Source organism: Fundulus heteroclitus, chromosome 17 (genome assembly GCF_011125445.2).
Source record: "Fundulus heteroclitus isolate FHET01 chromosome 17, MU-UCD_Fhet_4.1, whole genome shotgun sequence".
In the NCBI taxonomy this organism is placed as follows: domain Eukaryota; kingdom Metazoa; phylum Chordata; class Actinopteri; order Cyprinodontiformes; family Fundulidae; genus Fundulus; species Fundulus heteroclitus.
Genome location: NC_046377.1, coordinates 5305716 through 5325532, shown reverse-complemented (window position 1 = coordinate 5325532; position 19817 = coordinate 5305716). Strand labels below are relative to the sequence as shown.

Sequence of the window (19817 nt, the reverse complement as noted above, 5' to 3'; positions counted from 1 at the left end):
GCTCATCTGATGGCGTATAGGCTAGCTTTAGGCGCATGCTCGTCTTTGTTTTTGGTCTAGCCTAGCGACTGTGTTAGATTGCTTCACGTAGGCATAACTTCTACAACTTTTGATTTTTTTTGTAAGCGTAATTATGGTTCTAGAAATGATCCTGTAATTATAAGGAACTTTTTTTTTTTCTAGAGAATATCATTTTGCTCCCTTATTCTTTATGCACAAATGCTAAAAACCTCGAGGCTGATGTCTATCTATTGTAATTTGCATGCACAGTGAATGACCCCCCAGCTAAAGGGCCAACATCCTCCAAAATCCAGCCCTGCTCATGAATGTGCAAACCTGGCTGACCTTTAAAGGGGTACCCTTCTGCTCAGGTGAGTCAACAAAGTTCCTCATCCGAGAAGACTCCCGTCATCCCACTGCTTTACATGCTGGGGGTATCACAGAAAATCTGACAAAAACAATTCAGATCGGGGAAAATGAATCTCAGCGCCTGTCGAAGTTCTCGCTGAGCTGTCTTAATGGTAATGAAGAACTTCATCAACCCCCATCAGATAATAACTCCACATTGTGCATTACTGCCTGACAGAGCATCAAATTGCATGAATCAGGCACAAAAAAAAAATAAAGAAATCCAGAAGTATATATTTCTTAAAAGATGGGAAATTGTTGCAAAACTGAAGCAAAAAGAAATGGAACTGACAACACCATTAAGGCCGGTGACCGTGTACTCATGTGTCATATTCTAAATGCCTGTTAGTTCAAATAAATTGTAATGAGAGGGAGATAAAAAAAACAAAACAAAGCATTGTTAGGTCTTCGCTGAACCCTTAAGGATCACTGAAATGCCACGCGTATTGAGTTTAATATGAATATTTATTTAAAAATCCAGAGTTCAATACAGAAATAGTCATCTATTTATTATCAGACAATCAGTACTTCGCCATGCTTTATCTGATCAATCACGGGTTCAGAAAAAAGTACAAGATATATAGATTTTTTTCTCAGCACTGAACTTTGTGCAAAGAAAACACAAGAAAGCAATAGAAACACCGACACAAAATCGATAACGGATCAGATCGTCTCAGTAGAACAGTTTTCTGAATAAAGGCAGCGCACAATTCCAAGAAAGTCAGTGAAAGATTTTAAGGCCATTTTGTACAGTTAATCCTTCATTGTAGATAATCTGTAGCTTTCAAAATACTCAGTTTTCAACAAAAGGAGCCGGTGCATCTTTTGTCAAACTGTACATGCAAACATAGTGCACATCGTTAAGAAGATATGACAAGCATACAACATATTGTTTGGATATCTTTAGTAAACAAAACAAAAAAATAATAATCTTACGTGTGTTAACACCTCACTTAGTCTAATAAAAAACTCTTAGAAACGTGCCACAGGCGCTCCCACCCACACAGTAATTTACATTCTCACAGAAACACACATACTCCCATAAACACACTTCTGGCTTCATGAATAGGCAGATTTAATGAGCTGTGGCACCAATGATTAAAAAGTATATAATGTATATTGGCCCTTCCAAGAAAAACCAGGAGGAATTAACTCGCAGCATAGACAATATGAGCAAAACAAATAAAAAAAGAACTGAAAGCTTAAAGGATTCGCTTCACATGACAAACATTTGAATCCCAGGAACAGTAAAAGGGTGAGATTTTTTCACATTTAAAATATTGTTGATCAAGTTTCAGGACATGTCAGTTTTGGAATTTGATCATTCATTGATATAATCAATTTCACTGAGAGCTGTTTGCTGGCTTTAGTAAAAAATTAAGATAATTAAGTACATAAATACGACTGTTTAAGATACCCAATACTTGCCGCTTTCCCGATAAATTAATTTGAGAATCCTAAAATAAAATAAAAAAATGCCAGAGTACATTTAAATGACCTATGTCATGTTTCAGATAGAAGTATCCAGATGACAAAAAAAAATGGATTGTATTTTCAAAATAAAAGCTAGCATTAAAAACGCTATGCCAGGGGTGGCCAAAGTTTTGCCAAGCTGCCAACAGTTGTTGACTTTCCTCCTTTTTAAACTTTGGAAATAACGCTCAACAACAAACTAAACACGTAATATTGTAGATAAATAAAGTAGTCTGGTTTTGTGTAAATCATTCAAAATCTGGGACATAAAAGTGGCTTTATTGCATTATTAAAAATTAGGTGTACAGTTTCCTAATTTTGGGTAGTTTTTTTTAGGGGTGGGGGTGGGGGTGGGGGGGATTGACTCTCTTTTAGGAAACAAGAACAGAACATGAGTCACTCCTTCGATTAAGACTCATGTTTAGCCAAGCGTCATCAATCGCTGCACCGTGTTCTCCTTTTGGGTAAAGCCCCCTGCATAACTGGGGTCCTTTATACTATGAAATTAAAATAAAGGCAAGTGCGATTATTATTAAAGGCGAATTATGTGCATGGTATCCAACATTTCCTATTTTAAAAGATTAAAATTTTGCTGTAAAATCTCACAAAAAATTAAAAAAAAAAGCTTCTAGACTTGCAGTTGGGGGCAACAATAAAATATTTTAAAGGCCCCAAATGGGCCCCGGGCAGCACTTTGGAGCATCTGCTCTACAAAATTGTAATTACCATGGCATTTATTACAATATTAATTAATTTATCATTATTCGGAGACATTTTGACCCCTCTTACCTTACCATTCAATTTTAAGCTTCGTTTTAAAACTTGAACATATTGGCATTCTCTGTGATTTCATTTTTTCAATAATATTTACTACGCTGCTATCACTTTACACGGCAATGTTACATGATGCGAACATCAGAAACATCTTTGCCCATCCGATCAGTAAACCCCACAGTGCAGGATCAGTTACCGGTTTAGTGCTCGTCTTTTACCCGGCATCTGCTGCAGTGATGAACTTCTCGTTTTGACCCGCCGCCCTTAATGATGTGAGCAGCTAAGCTTTGAACGCAGCAGTTGTGCTAAGCTACCGAACACACATTCACACAGTTGTTATGGCCAAAGTGCTACAGTGACCATACATGGCAGGAAGGTGAAAAATGTCAAACAGGATTGGGAATAAGCGGCAAGTATTGCAGGTCCGGTCAGAAATGGGTCCGAAATAGTGCGCTTCATCAGTTTTTGAGATTTTCACTCTGCGGAAGATGCATAAACCCTAAAAGATCAAATTTATCCTAAATATCTAATTAGGAGTTTTATACTTTATTTCTCAGTTTAACCGACTTGTTGGAATGCTGTAAAATTATTCTCAAGTTAAGATATCTCACAAATCCGACGCTAATCTGACCATTCATCCGTTCATCACAACCAGTCATTAGTTCTACATGAATATATGTAGAACCACAAACTACAGCATTACTTGTTACAAACTGTTTCAGAATTATAGACCTCAAATATACTCTGTGGTCCTGTTGTTAAAATGGTTTGAACCATGGCTTCTGCTCTCTACCACAACACCCGAAAACACGTCAGGTTTACGCAGCTGGACGACAAACTGAGGAGCAGCGTTAAGTCAAATGGTTAAAAGAAGGTTATGGAATGACCAAGTCAAAGTCCGATCTCAAAGCTGGTTGAGATGCTTTGGTAAGACGTTGCACATGATGCTCATGCTCTGAAACTTTTGGGTTTTCATGATTAAAACAACTATGACTAAAACATCGCAAATGTTTCATAGCAGCTGGTGCTGCCAGGGATAGCACAATTAGCCTGTACGTTTCTGATAATAAATTTGTTTTGACGATTTGAAACATTGGCAAAAAGTGTGACAAAAAAAACAAAAAAACAACAGAAGAAATCTGAGAGGGGATGATTTCTTTTCCCCCTCACAGCACTCCGTATGGTTTGGTTTTATGACAACTAACGAACGGACTTACGACATAACCCCAGTCTTACATTCTCACTCATCGCCGACGCCCCTGTCACGGCAGCGCTGATCAGACCGCACCCGATACACATTCGTCACAAAAATAGAAGACATCAGTGTTAATTCATCGGATTGTTGTCGGCGGATAGCACAACTCACAGAAACCATGGCACGTATAAATACAAAATTAAAACTTGTGTACAAAGTCGTATCAAAGCTATAGGTGTCATAAAAATTTGCAAACGCACGTACATGCTCGCCAACACTACAAAGAACCAGAAAACACACTATGGGATATAATTTTGTTTTTCTATGCATTTTTGACCACTGGGCTCTTGTTGCTCAAACAGTATTTTTTGTTTGAGAGCAGCTGGGGTGAGGGTGGATGGGTGGGGGAGGGGGGAGGGGGTGCAAGGAGACAAAGACATGAAACCCCTGGCCTCATGGCCATACTATTACCAAGCTAGTTTAAACCAAAAAAAAAAAGACACACAGATAAGAGGATAGTAGCTACATTTCCATTCAACAGTCGAAAATGCTACATAACATTTAGAGTCACTGAAATTTTTTCATGTGCCTTGAATCTTTGTTAATTTAGAAACAAAATGGACTTTAAGGGGCAAAATGCTAATGCTAAATGCTAATGTTGGATATGATAAAAGTAAGATTATGCTAATACGCTAATGGGATGGTAAAAATAGTAATCTTTAGAACAAAAGCGTAGCTGTTTCGTCAAGACCTAGTGAACGGCTACATTTTTCCGACAGATTTTTAAACCCGTTTAAATGTTTCTGTTCAGATTTCAAGTTGTTCAGAAGTGGCAGTGTATCATTCCAACATGGCTGGCACGTTGACATGTTGCCGCAACAGTCAATCAGGCATCTGGCAATATATATTTTATGTCTGTGTTTAAAACTGAGTCTGCATGTTTTGCCGAGTTCATGAACACATGTCATTAAACGGAAAAGCTAGCAATATGATGTTAGGGAAAGTTTCCATTGTAAGGGAATGTCAGTGTTTTGTTGGCATGTGATGCGACTGATTCAAAGTGACACGATACACCAAATTCTGGGAAAAAAAAATATTTTTGCCGATCTAATGGAATTGTAATTCAAACTTTTTTGGGGTTGAAAACCATGTAACGGTTGCACCATGTGTTATATTCGCAATCTGAATGTGTGTTGTAAGGGTTTGAGTGGTGCACGGAACGTCACACGTTATAAACACAGTCTTCTGAACATTTCTTTGGACTTTAATGATCAAAGAAGTTGCGTACCATATCTGTCTCTACGAAGTTAAAAATCCTGTATGCAGATGACATTTGCTTGGTCTTTAAAAAAAATTCTAAAACATTGAAAATAGGAAATAACTCACATAAATTTTTTTTTTTGTAATGCGAATACTAATAATGTGTAAAGTGAGGCAAAAAAGAAACAAGTTGGATGGAAACACAGCTACTAAAAGAGTGAGAGGCACAAAGGGAGAGAAATGAAATAAAAGACAGTCAATTTACCTCCCACAACACACATTTATGGATAAAAGAGGTAGTGCAGGGCCACTATTTGCATGCACTTGACTGAGGCTACACGCATGCAAAAGGTTAATACAAACACCAGAATACAGTACAGTACAGTACAGTAGGGTACAGCACGGTACGGTACAGTACAGAAGGGCTACCAGGACCTGCACTGCAGCTACCCGACATAAATGCCAGGAAAGAGAGAGAGTATTACAGCCTTCATGGTGAAACTATGTATATAAAAGTATCAACAGTAGAAATCCTTGCTAGCAGTTACTGTAAACAATGAGTCTGAGAGAGAAAAGAGAAAGAGAAGATACATATTTCCAGGTTTTCTTTTTTTTTTCTTCTTTTTTTTACAGACGATCAAGTGATGCTATGTCTTTCTGTTCTCTTAACAGTTTTACCTCCCCCAACGTAAAACCCAGTCCCTTTTTCACTTCTTCCCATCTTTGCTTCTCTTTTCTCCGCACAGTTTAAATCTATCGGCTCTCTCCAAAGCTTTTCTACGTTTCACTCGCACTCACACATACACGATAGAAGAAAAGAGATTAAACATCCTCTCAAAACCCCAGACATTTATAGGAATGCTTGTTAGTGGAAGTAAACTGACTCTCGCTGAGCTTTTCCTACTGCAGCACGTCTTTCCTGGCCTGACGTGCAGCTTCCTGACCGGCGAGAAAACCCCCCTGTCATCCATGACGGCAAAGCATGGAGAGCGGCTTTGAGGAGACGGAAGTATTTTGAGCGTTAAGTTCTGAGAACACCTGACTGCGAATACCTAAACTTTTTTTTTTCACAGCCCGCTGTTTTATATCTGGGTCTGAACGGGCTGCGCCGGCGGCGTGTAGGGAGGTGGCGCCGGTGACGGCTTGATCCCCCGGGTCCGCATGTAGGAGAGGAACTGGTCCGGGATCTCAGCCAGTACGTCTTTCGCCAGCCGGGCCATGCTCAGGATGTTGCTCCCGCTCCTGTCGATGTAGTCTCTGAACGGAACAAACTGGAAGGGAAAAACGAACAAAACAGTTACTTTAAAGAAACATACCGAATTCCCTCAAACTTTCAACCAATGCACTGCAAACATTCGTGCAACCTTGAACTTTTTCATAATCCGTGCTTTGGCCATCTCAAATCTTCTGTCCATCATCCAAAAACACAAAGAGGACCCATTTTTCCTGCATATTTTAGGTGTTGCCAGTTTTTTTTTACATATAAAATCATGTTGATCAGTTTTCAGGTCATGTCAGTTTTGGAAGGACATGATTAATTGATGGAATCAATTTCATGGAGAGTCGCTTGCTGGCTTTAGTAAAAATTAAGATAATTAATTAAGTACTTATATACGCCTGTTTAAGATACCCAATACTTGCTGCTTTCCCAATAAGTTAATTAGAGAATCCTCAAATAGAATAAAAAAAACAAACATTTAAAGTACATTTAAATGTCCTGTTTCACATAGAAGTATCCAGATGACAAAAAAATGGATTGCATTTTCAAAATAAACTCCTGAATTAAATGAATAGGTGGTTAATAGGCTTCTGCTGGCATGCTGAGAGTGTAATATAATCATTTCAATTAGGTGCGCTGATTCAGTGATCCATGAAGGACCAGGATTGAGAACCACCAATGTTGGAGGAACAGCAAATACAGTGGAAGGGGCTCCGGTCAGATGAAATAAAAAAAAAAATTGGCCTACAAGCAATGTAGGCCAGAGGTTCTGAGGAGATTATGCTAAATACAGAGAAAGTCCTGGAGAACCTGTTGGAAGCTGCAAAAAAAAAACTTAGGACTGGGGCAGAGGTTCACCTGTCAGCCAGACAATGGCGCTTAACAGCATAATGCAGCATTTATTGGAAAATAATATATTATATATGTATATGAATATACTCTGGGAAATATGCTGTTTTTCCCCTTCCCTGGTAATAAAAAAAAAAAACTGTCAAATAGATCCAGCTCAAAATTGGATGTTTGTTTTATTATGATGCTATATATATATAAAAAACAAATATTAAAAGATATTTGCACAAATGCAAAGTGGAAACAAAGACTCTGCAGGACCGGTGTGTAATTCCTCTAATCTAACCCTGAACATCACATCACCTCACAACAGGCACTGATGGGAAATTGTCCAGACAAGCTCGTGAGATCTTCAACGTGACTCCCTGGAGAATTACCACACGCTATCGTTGCAGCTCACATCTCAAGACTGCCGCATCCTTTATGGTCTAAAACGTAATTAACAGCAAGGGGGGAAAAAAGTTCTCTAATGACAGCCACATAACGTAGATCTACCTAAAGATTTCTTTATTTTATACGATGTTTTCACCTCCAGTAACAAGATCCTACATGCAGCCAATTTGCACATTGCTTTTCTGCCGCTTATGCACCACCATGTCATTTGGGTTATTAACTTGCTCATAATGAGAATCTGCAGGCTGAGCCGGAGCAATACTCCAACGGTGAAACGTAGCTTTTTTTTTTCTTCCTCCGTATATGAAGCAACTGGGTATGTGTGCAGATCCTCTTATTAAAAAGCTAGTTAATGATGATCCGCGCGGCTGTATGGGAGGGTGCCGGGCAGCACGGTATGGCAGTGCTAACATAAAGGTCATGTTTTGCCTTCACTGAGTCACAGTCGAACAAACACGGTAAACTGTTTGCATTTCCTTTCTTTCCATAGCATGACTCTGAATAGTGTTACTAGTATCATTCTTCATTGCAGCAACGCTAAAAGGAAGAAGGGATTAAAGGTTGCTGGGAAGAGCAAATGATTAAAGAAATGAACGCTAAAACATGATTCCCAAAATGCCATACGAACAGGGTTTCTAAAGCCTGATTAGGTTGTAAAACGATATAAAACAATTATAAATATCTCACAGAGCTCTGTTTAATCCAAGGGTGTCCAAACGTTTCATCATGTGGGCCAAAACTGTCAAAAGTACTCAAGGGCCAAGGGATGGAAATAAGAAACAAACTAAAATTCCCCCAAACATATTTTTTTCTATGTTTTTCACAAATTATGATCATGCAATATTTTATTTAAACAGTTCTGTCAAATCTTATGTTGGAAAGGGATTTGTAAATCATTGCAGATTCAAAACTTAAAAAGGAGATTTGCATCTTTTGTCGTATTAAAAGAGGGTCAACCAGTTTGCTAATTCTAATGGACTAAATCGAATTCTTTTGTCTATTCTCTGCAATAGGAGCAGCATGTGACTTCATGTATTTGCTGTATTTAGCCAATTTTTAAAAAATTAATTAAAAGCAGATTTTGCTGCACCAAAGTCTGCATTTGAGTAAAAGTCACTGGACCAATGTGGTACTATTCACTGTGAAATTAAAGAGAATGTTATTAAAAGACCAATACTGTGTGTTGTACCCAACATCTTCAATAGTAAGAGGATTTTAACTTCTTAACAATTTTCCCTAATAATAAAAAGTCTCCATCTGCATCAATCACATGCGCCGGTGGGTCAAATAATTGTTGAACTGCAGTTCTTCTGCACAAAATTAGTCCAAATGGGCCATAAATGGGCCCCTGGATGCACTTTGGACACCCCTGGGTTAATCCATCAACTGAAAATGGAAAGTGTACGACACCACTGCAAACCTACCAAGACATGCCCTCCATCTAAATAGTCTGGAGCAGGAGAGCACTAATCGCACGGGTAAACAAGACATCTGTTGTAACTCTAGAAGAGTTACAACAAGACCCACAGTTCAGTTGACTGAATCTGTAATTTTTTTTAAAAGTCCAGCCTTTTTGGGAGATTGCGCATAATAAAGACATTGTCGAATGTTTGTGCGGGAGAAAATGCACTGCTCTGCACTTCCACCAGAACACCAAATGCCAACGTGAACCACAGTGGCTGCAGCATCATGATACAAGGTTGATTTTCTTCAGCACAGACTGCAAAGCTCTTTTTGACCCGTGAGAGGATGACTTGAGCCGAAAACAGAGCAATCCTGGAAGAGAATCTGTTAGAAGATGCAAAAATCCTGAGAGCAACAGTGGAATGGTTTAGATCAAAGCACGTTGATGTATTAAAATGGACCAGTCCAGACCAGAATTCAATGGAGAATACCAAAGCTATGTGTCTTTTTTGACCCATTTCCCAATTATGTGATATTTTAAGAAATTAATGTTTGGGGTTGTAATGTGAGAAAATGTGAAAAAGTTGACTGTGTAGCGATACTTTTTGAAGATGTCATAACAACCACTGGATGTTAAATAAAAATGCCCTTTACACCAATACTGAAAAAAAAAATTAAGTTTAATTTGACACAAGCTCACTAGATAGATAGATAGATAGATAGATAGATAGATAGATAGATAGATAGATAGATAGATAGATAGATAGATAGATAGATAGATAGATAGATAGATAGATAGATAGATAGATAGAAAAAATCACATTCAACACACATTGAACTTATAGAACAGATGTGGATGTGACAACAGTTTCTGAAGAAAACAAAACAAAACACATATTCAAGCAAAACAAAAGTGAACCAAGGAGTGAGGCTACAAACACATCAACTGAGAGGAGGGAAACGGGATGCAAAAGCCAATATCTAAAACTTACGGACAGATTTAAAACAGAATGACCCAAACCAAATAAAACAGTGCTGTGACCCCAGACATGGTTAGATTTGAAACTGCCATGAATCTGGGGAACAAAGCAGGTGCTAATTACCTGAACAATGTCTCTCTCTGCAAATCTTCCCCTGGATGAGATTCTCACTTCATCGCCATCCAACTCGACCATGGCTGAGAAGAAGAAAAAGTGGGAACCTAAATTATAAAGGCGTGTCTCTCAGGCATGAGAGCCTTTTCTCTGGGATGAATTCTGACATCAGTGTGAAACTTGACAATAATAAAGTCTGTTTCTGTCCATCTTGTATGGCTTACCATCAAATTCTGCAGGCCCGACCCCCACAATGATAATTGACATGGGGAGACCAGAAGCCTACAACAAAGGTAGAAAACAAAGACGACAACAACAAAGACATTAGAAGATCAAAAAGTTAATCCCTGCAGCTGTTATTTTCATACTAGCAGCAACCCCTCTGGGTTTTCAAGTCAACTTGGTGACCTGCGTCTTTCTCTCTCCAAGTCTAAATTCCAACTCATTAGTCTCTTAATTCAGACACTCAGGCTTAAAAGTACAAATAGAACGCAGCACAAGCTTTTTGTTAGAAAATCAAATATGCTGATGATATAGTCCTTTAACATAAGGTTAAACCTTCCTGGAAATAATTTGGATCCCAGAAAATGCAGAAGGAGGTGCCACCCATCACTCTTATTATGGTAATGCTGTTTTAAAAGAGGGGAAGCCAGGAGCAGCGTGTCTGAAAAAGCAGCTGACTGCAGGTTTGCTGCCTAACTAACATATAGCACATATATCAGCCTATATAGTAGACTTATGTTACCTTTTACACTGCAAAAACAGATCTAAAAATAAGTAAAATGTTCTTAAAATGAGTGTTTTTGTCCTAGATTTCAGCAGGTAAATAAGATTATATGCCAATGGAATGAGGATTTTGACCCCTAAAATAAGATAATTAGATATACTGCGCTTGAAATAAGATGATGGAGATGAATTGTTCCGATTTTAAGTGCAAAAAATCTTATTCTATTGGCAGATCATCTTATTTACCTGCTCAAATCAAGGAAAAATACACAAATTTTAAGAACATTTTACTTATTTTTAGTTCAGTTTTTGCAGTGTGGTAAGCATAATACCAAAAAAAATATAATAATCTGTGCAACAAGCACTCAAAAACCGCCACCAAGTGTATTCAAAATATTTGCTATATATATTGAAATCTGAATTTTACTTACACAATAAATTTGATAATCAGTATGACAATTGGGATTAATTAAATAATAAATAATCACATTTTAAATAAATATGATTATATTATATTAGAAACAGAGTGGTATCAAATTCAACACATTTTAGTCTTTTTTTTTTCAAACAGGAAATCGATTCTAGGTATCTAGGTTTTTCTACATTTTCTAAAACCTCCCAACTGTAAATGTAAAACAACGAACTGCTCAGTCATCTATGTGAGACGTTTTGTTTTCCAAGCGACAAATAGAGCCATGTTGAAGTTTTGCGTCGCGGGGTTGAGACATCACGGTCACGGATTTTGGAGGTAAGAAAATTTACAACGCCCGAACCCACTGACAAGCTTATAAATGACACAAGCTCGTGTTGCGTTTGGGCGGGTGTATTACAGAGAGGGTATCAATGATGTGTGTGTGTGTGTGTGTGTGTGTTCAGTGCATCTGAGTAATGTTCTGACCTCAGGCTGCAGGGAGAGATAGATGATCCTATCAAAGCATTTTGTGTTTTTTACTCCCTTCTGTTAAGGTTCCCCTTAGGCCCCTATTTCCTTTAGTTTGTCTTTTTTTTCACCTCATCCATACGCCCCCCCCCCCCTCCATTTTCTGCTCTCTGACTACAACATCTCTTTATGTTTTACAGCCTATCTTTGCTGCTGCGTTCAAAGGCTCAGGTCACTGGCGACGCAGTTCAATCTTTGTTTTGTTTGTAGTCTATGTGACACTCTTTCCTCTGGAGCGCGCTTGGACTTGACAGTGATGGAGAGGACAGGGAAAGGGGGGGAAAGCATATTGTTAGAGTAAAAAGAGTTGCTAAAAATTGTTTAAAAAAAAAGAAGAGTAAAGGCTTTCCTCTTACATAATGTCTTCACTGGCAAAACGAGGAAAGGAAGATAATTTCTCTTGACAGCTGCTTTCATTTTTCTACGGTCTGACTTTTGGTTCTGGAGGATAAAAATAACTGATAGCTGCCATATTGTGCGATTTTCCTGACATTTCTTTGTCAGTAACGTTCGAAGCTGATAATTAGCCACAAAACAGGCTGATTAGAAAATAGCAACTTGTTTTCCAGCCGTCATTCAGGGCGTGGTGTATGTAATCAGGAGAGACGGGGAACGAAAACCCACGAAACGAGACGGCAGCGGTGGATGTTGGTTCAATTGAAATCGGAATTTGATCAAATATGCTCCAAAGGAAGCCGGGGGATCCAGAGAAAAATAAAAAATAAAATATAGAAAAGAAAAAAACATCTTAATGAATTAATGGACAAAAATAACACATTTTAATGCCTTTTACATTGTTTACAGCTGCATGTCCCGCCTTAAACCACAATACTGCAACGCGATTGGCCCGGACCACTGAGACAGGAGTGAGAACAGATGGATTCTTCTGTTTGTGACACATAAATACCACAAGATTTCAACTTGCAGGCAAGGTTACCAAAACCCTGAGTTCATTGTCCTTAAACCCTTTTGTAACCAGTGGCGCCACCAGGGGGTGGCCAGGGGTGGCCATGGCCCCCCAATGCCATGTCCTGGCCACCCCACTGACCAGTGTAAATTTTAGGCAGCCGCTCTTCCTGAGCGTCTATAGCACTTCTATTTGTATCTGCCAGTATCCACTTTCTCCTAGTAACTGTTTTTTTTCTAATAAATTAATAAATGTACACCTTATTCTAAATATAATTACACAATAAAAAGGAATTGTTGTTCAACTCAAAATGGTAACTTTGTACTGTTATTGATCTATGCACATTAGATCTTTAAAAATAAAAAAAATAAAACATTAAAAAACAAATGATATTAGTAGGCGTTTACTTAAGTCTTTCTGATAGTTTTCTACAGGCAGCATTACTACAAAAGTTTAATAAAATCCTGAAATTATGGCTTTTAGTTTCAGTGTGCCACCCCAAGAGTTTAAGTGGCTCCCACTGGCCACCCCTATGAAATATTTCTGGAGGCGCCACTGTTTGTAACGGATTTGACCGTATGCTTGTATACATTGTCCATTCGGAGGACCCATTTGTGGCCATCCACCAACTTCACATTTTCACACATTATTCTTTCCTCTGAAGCCGTCTATTTTGTAAAGTGCACCGGTCCCTCCTGCAGCAAAACACCAATATCCTAATCCTGCCACACCCATACCTGAAAGCTGGTATGGTAACCTCAGGCTTGCAAGATTCTCCTTTATTCCTCCAAATGTAAAAATGTTCATTACGGCCAAACATTTCAGTTTTAGTTTTCATCAAACTGCATGACATGTATCCAAAATTTAAGCACCATAACCTGTACTGGTATGTTGACTTGGAACTCATGGCTTCTTTCTCTCAAAAATAATAGAGTCGATCATACGCTGTTTATAAGCTGATTAGGATATTTCATGTAATTTTTGAAGTAGTCACAAAAAATAAACAGTTAAATAGTTAATGCAATTTGTTTTAGAATAAAATCCATGGTCTTCTCTTAAATTAAAAAAAAAAAATACATTTATTGTGTTTCACTATTTTCCATCAATTCTATGCAGTAGAATCAACATCGAGTGTAATCATGATGGAAATGAATCTACAGCTTTAGCTAAATAATGAGGGTGTCAAACTTTGCAGGCAGGAGTTATCAGCCACAGAAGAGTTGACTTACATTGACGATAGACTCCTTAGTCTGAGCCATGTCTGAGATAACGCCGTCAGTGATGATGAGGAGCACAAAGTACTGAGAACCATCCTTAACAGAAGCAGCATATCTGGGAATAATACAAGACAAAGCACTTAGTGTTATACACCACAAAATATTGCACATGTAAACTGAGTACAGTCATGGCAAAAAGGCAAGGCGTGTTTATTTATATAGCACTTTTCAGTAACAAGACGATTCAAAGAGGACAGTGCCTTAATTATTGAGCTTTGCTGTATTTTTATGCCAAAAATGACCAAAAACTGTTTTTAGTGGGTCGAGACAGGAGGGATATCTGTGAGAAGCAAGCCTGCCGGAGAGAAATGACACATTATGCCGACATATAATGTTGAAAGTGAAAAGGCTTGCCTAAAAAAGGTAATTCACATTTTATGAGACCAAATAGCAATTTTTGTAACCACAAAAATATTCGTATCCGATTTTATTGCCTTCTGAATTCCTAAACATTGCACCAATTCATTGTTAAGTTTGAGCTCTCCTCGTGTTTTATTGCTTTTTATTTTTTCACATGGAGGCTTCTCTGACCAAAGGCCTTAGCTGAAGTGATAGTGAACTCCAGTCTTTCACAGTGTTGATGAACATCCACACATTCGCCACATTTTCCTCTGAAACAATCGGCCCTGATGCGCTCTCTCTTTGCTGTTGCTTATAAATCAACTCAGCGCCGGGCTTCACATTTGCTGCCTTGTTTGAAGTTATTTCGAGAATAAAAGCCCCCGATGAGCCTAACACAGGGCCTGATCCTTTGATTACCAAACACACCTCTTAACAAAAAAAAACAGTCTTACTGTTCCTGCCACGGTGTGAATCCCTCAAATCATTCTCTCTGTTCAGAAATGTTGATCATTATAAAATCGGCGGCCCTGTCTGACAGAATTTTTTTCCCTTCCTGGCTCCCATGTGAGGTATTGTATGATTCTTACTGATATTTACTCACTACTATCTTTAAGTATTTGGGATAAGAATATCTTCCAGGACTCTATGGCATGTTGACCCACCTGTAGCAGCAGTAATGATCAGTAGTGGTTTTCCTTCTATCATTCTCTCCCATCAGTATACAGGTATTCTGTATAATTATCCTGTTTATTAAAGGTCTGAAGGCATCTCAGACAGCTTTAGCTTCAGATGTTAGACAGAGGGCCTCACATTTGATTCGCGTGCCTAGTTCCCGGATCTTGGCTGCAAAACAAGCCCGAGTCATTACCCTTCCACCACCGTGCCTGACCGTAGCTGTGAGGTGTTTCTGGATTTCTCCAGATATGTTGGTGTGCGGTTTGGCCAAACATCTCTACTTTTATCTCGTCCGTCTGAGGCCTGTACCACACACAGCCGGAGATGTAGGCAAACAAATATGTTTTTATGCGTTTTGGCCTTTCATCCACATGAAAACTCAGATTTATGGCACTAAACACTAAAAAGATTATTTCACAGGTACAGGTACTTACAGATTCACTTCTATATAAAAAAAATATTTTTATCTTTAGCTCTCCTTTTATACATTTTGTATTAAATAATACTGTATATTCTTCAGTGATGGTATCAAGACGTTGGTTGTTTGTACCTGTAATACTTTATCGGTTGGTTTTGCTGTTCTTTTCATATCTCTCTTTGCAGGTGAAGAAGCGGACTCAGAGGATGTTGTACTGCTCTCTCTCTCTTTCATCTTTATCCCTTTCAGCATTTTGTCTCGTCCGCTTCTGTCCTTTTTTCCCCTCTTTTACCTTCCCCGTTTCAGTGTCCAGTGAACATGAAATAGTCCCACAGCATAAAATCTATGCCTTATGGTCCGTATTTTTCGAACCATAAGGCAAGGCGCACTGTGAATTAACGTGTCTTTGTGTGTCTATGTCCACACATAAGTTTGGTTGTTGCTAGGGCATACAGTAAATCCAGTGGAGCACTATGGCAAAAGCGGTAAGGCTCTACTTGTGAAAGTAAAATCTGTTCTCTCTCTTTTTGCCATTAAGACAACAATTCTTATTGCCACATTGCCAGACAGGACACACACAAAAAAAATATATTTCAAAGAACGCTGACTAGAGTGGGGATCTGAGAAAACGCCGTTTTTGTGTTACGTATGTACATGGCACGCTGGAGTTTTAGGGTCCCATGTGTAAATATTGTTATTGACTTGGCCAAGCAGTGGAGGAAAAATGAATGCCATTAGAGATGCCACTTTTTGCTTGATTTTTGTTTGTTTTGCAAGCCCAGCTGGAGAGGTTTTGGAAGGCTCCGAATGAGATGCTGAGGTATGACCTTAAAGTGTTTTATTGTAAAAACAATCTAATTGCTGAATTGAAACCATTCGGCAAATAAGAGAGGACTAAAATTCCTTCACATAGATCTAAAAGAATCATTGTAACAGTGATAAAGCTTGGCACCAAACTCATTTAGAGTTCGGGGGAAATAATTTTTAACACAGTGCGAGACTAGTTTTGATAGCCCATTTAATCATTTGAATACAAAAAAAAAAAAGCAAAACCAGAAGGAATGTCTTTTCACAGTAGTGCAACTAGGGTCTGTAGAAGTTTTTTGTTGTTTTAAATTTCTTTTTTTGTTACTTCTGTGCAGTGCAACTATAGTGAATTTCCAGGGAAGTCCACTCCTATGAGGATAAGCAGTGTCCAATGCCTTTCAATAGGCGGAAGGAAGGACTTCAAACTGTTCAGGAACAGCTTTGTGATGCGTCCCGGATTTATGTGCACTTACAATTGCTGCATTAAGGACTCTGCTTAATTCTTTCCACCTTGGCATTGTTAAAGCATGTCTACTTCAGGCCAGCAAACTGCCAAAAACCCCTCCTGCTTTAAAATAGAGGGTCTCACTTGCTGATGATCATTTAAATAAGTGCATTTTATCAGCAACACCAGGCTGCCACTCTGCAATGGGAGTAGCATAGCGGCACTTTGTTATTCCCCAAGCTTTTGTTGAACGCAAACTTTGTGTTTTCCCCGTGGCTGTTTATATTGGTATGTTTATTCAAGTCTTAATAAAGTACTATATTTGAGTCTTCCTGATAGTGGGATATGATGGAGCAGGAGCCAAAGAAAGCCTGACAGTTAACGAGTCTCTACATCCAGGTCTTTTCTCACAAACCCTGCTTTGTCTCGTCACGCAGCTAAGATCTCAGTAAATTATCCCTCAGATCTGTGAAATAAGCTGATGAGACATCACTCGGGTGCTCCTCTTTAATTACACACTCGCGTGAAAAGTTTCTTAATGTGTTTTTCGGAGAACTTGGTCTGACGCGCCCGCTCCCCTTCCCCGCAGCATGATTTATGCTCTCACCGAAGCGCAGACAGAAACAAACATGTAATCAGCTCCTTAAATGAAAACACTTCTTGTTAGCTACCTGGCAACACTTGCTTCACAGAGCTCATTACGGAAAACCTGGGAGAGAGTGTTTAGTGTCAGTGTGCCCGGCGTTCTTTCGCACGTACCCCAACGAAATCCGTTACATAAGCAGTGACAGAAAATATTGCGAGTGGGAAAAACAAAGAGAAGTTGGTTTAATTATGCCGTAACTCCAAAAATAGACAGTTTGCGCAGGAGTGTGTGCGGTACCTGGCCACATGGTTGATGACGGGGGAGAAGTTGGTGGGTCCGTAGAGCTGGACAGACTTCAGACTCTGGTAGTACGCCTCCATTACGCCGTCAATGCCGGCACAGTACGGGTTCTGGGGGTTACCGTTCTAAAGTGAGAAAGGAAAAAGTGAGGACAGGACAGTTATTCCGGTGTGTTTTTTAGCTGAACAAGCAGGCGAGGACAAGAGGTGAAGGAGACGGCCGTCTGGATGTGTAGCTGAAACTAACGAGAAAAGAACTCTGTGCAGAAAAAGCTCATTAACTGGGGCGTAATGCCAAAAGAGCAGTGACACACATCGGATGTTTTCCCATTTTGGTCAGGTTACAACCACAACCTGAAATATGTTATTGAGATTTTATGGGACTGGACCATCATCTAGTTGCAAATTATGTATGTTTTCACCAGCTTTGCAGATTCAGAGACTGGCCTATTTGCCAATTCTTCTTTACACAATGGCTAAGGATTAGTAACTTTTACTGGAGAGAATCCGTGTGCGTTAATTTTCACTTTTTCTTTTTCTTTTTTTTAACAGATGCTCAGCTTTATTTGGGCCATTTCATCCAGCTTTCCTGTCCCTGCTGAAGGATAGCATCTCCACAGCAGGATGCTGCCACTTCCATGTTTCACAGGGGCAGTGGGGTTCAAAAGATGGCCAAATAGTTGAACTTTACCCTCATCTCACCAGAGTACATTCTTCCATGTTTTTGGAAGTGACTTGTGACAAACTGCAAACAGGGTCTTTACTGCTTCTCTGATCCACACTCTTGTTGCCAGCCTGTTAGTTTAGGTCGATAATCATGGCTCTGCGGGCTTGCTGCTGTAATATACTTGTTCCATTTTTAGATGACAAATTAAATAGAGCTCAGTGAGATGTTTAAAGAAGCAATAAGTAATAAATAACGACACCCAGTGTTCCAAATCGGAACAGCGTTGTGCAGCTACATTCAAGATGATGAGTGAAGACTATTCAGCCAAAGTAAGTTGTTATTGTTGAATAAGCAGCTTGCCCACAGAAACAACAGGCAATGCCATTTCCTCAATGGTCTGTTGCTGCTGTGAAACGTGGCCAAATACGCTTCCCAGTGACCCCGCTGAATTTTTACTTCCATTTCTGGTCCGCTTCTCTTACTGCCCGCCATGTTTGCAGGCTGCTGCTCTTTTAACGAGATAAAATACCAGATGCTGCGCTCTGTCTCGAGAACCCTGGGAGATCTCATATGATTGACTCAGGAACCAGGAAGTAAACACGGGCTACACACTGAACCGAAGTCGTTCTGCACCGTACCTCTTTGAAAGGAATAAAACATGACTAAGACATTGCTGATGGAGAGGACCGATTGTTTAGAGGCAAATTTACTTCCATCCTGGGTGACAAATGAGAATGACTTTGGTTATCTTTACAGTAAATATCTTATTTATTGTTCCTTTAATGCTTGGGATGTTGTTTATAGTCTAACCCTGTTTAAAACCGGCTTTCTTCCTGACCTATTAGTTCTGTTCTTTGGTCTTCATGGTGCGGTTTGTTCACTAATGTTCTCTAAAACTACCTCTTAGACGTTCATTGAATAACTTTATGTGTGCTAAAGGTTAATTACACACAGGTGGACTCCACTTACCCATTGGGTGGTGGCACTGGATTTTCTTTAAGGGCAGCAGAGTAGAGGAGGCTGAATACAAATGAATTGTAAACTTTTTTGATTCCTCTTTGTCATGAGATCAAAACCACGTGTCAGTTTTCTGCCACTTTGCAACTGCGTGCTACCTTTTATTGTGTTTATCATTTAAAAATCTCAATAAAACACATTACAGTTTGGGGTTATAAGACGACAAAACATCGCAAAAGGTTCAAGATGTATTCATAGTTTGCACACATGGCCAAAGCAAGTCCGATGGAAGCAAACTGGCTAATAATAATAATAATAATAATAATAATAATAATAATAATAAAAACAATCCAAACATCTTCATCCATGTTTCTCACCCCCCACTTGTGAAACCCGACATCGTATCCGTCTCCCCACTCACCAGGGCAAACTCATGGGACACCCGTCCTTCCGGCGGCAGTTTGGCTCCAAAGCCCAGCGCGGGGAACATCTTGTCGCTGTCATAGTCCTGAATGATCTCGCCGACCGCCTTCAGGGCCATGGCGTAGGCATTCAGCTGGTAGGGACTCATGTAGTGGAGAGACGTTGGCTGGGCTGGGTTTCCTGTGAATTGCGGAACAATCACAAATTAGCAGATTGTGCATGGAATTGCGTCAGTGAAAACGTCAGTAATTTCTTTAGGGGACAAACTATAAACCGCCT

General features: G+C 39.3%; 1 protein-coding gene across 1 annotated transcript in view; it reads right to left on the bottom strand.

Moving 5' to 3' along the window:
- Positions 1–2225: 2225 nt before the first annotated feature.
- The window catches only part of LOC105936328 (copine-8), a gene marked incomplete in the record, with an annotated part of 123869 nt that continues 106277 nt past the window's right edge, over positions 2226–19817 (bottom strand). The window contains 6 exon segments of the mRNA XM_036148943.1: positions 2226–6381; positions 10079–10152; positions 10294–10351; positions 13872–13974; positions 17490–17617; positions 19537–19718. Of these exon segments, the coding sequence (XP_036004836.1) occupies positions 6193–6381; positions 10079–10152; positions 10294–10351; positions 13872–13974; positions 17490–17617; positions 19537–19718 (734 nt within the window).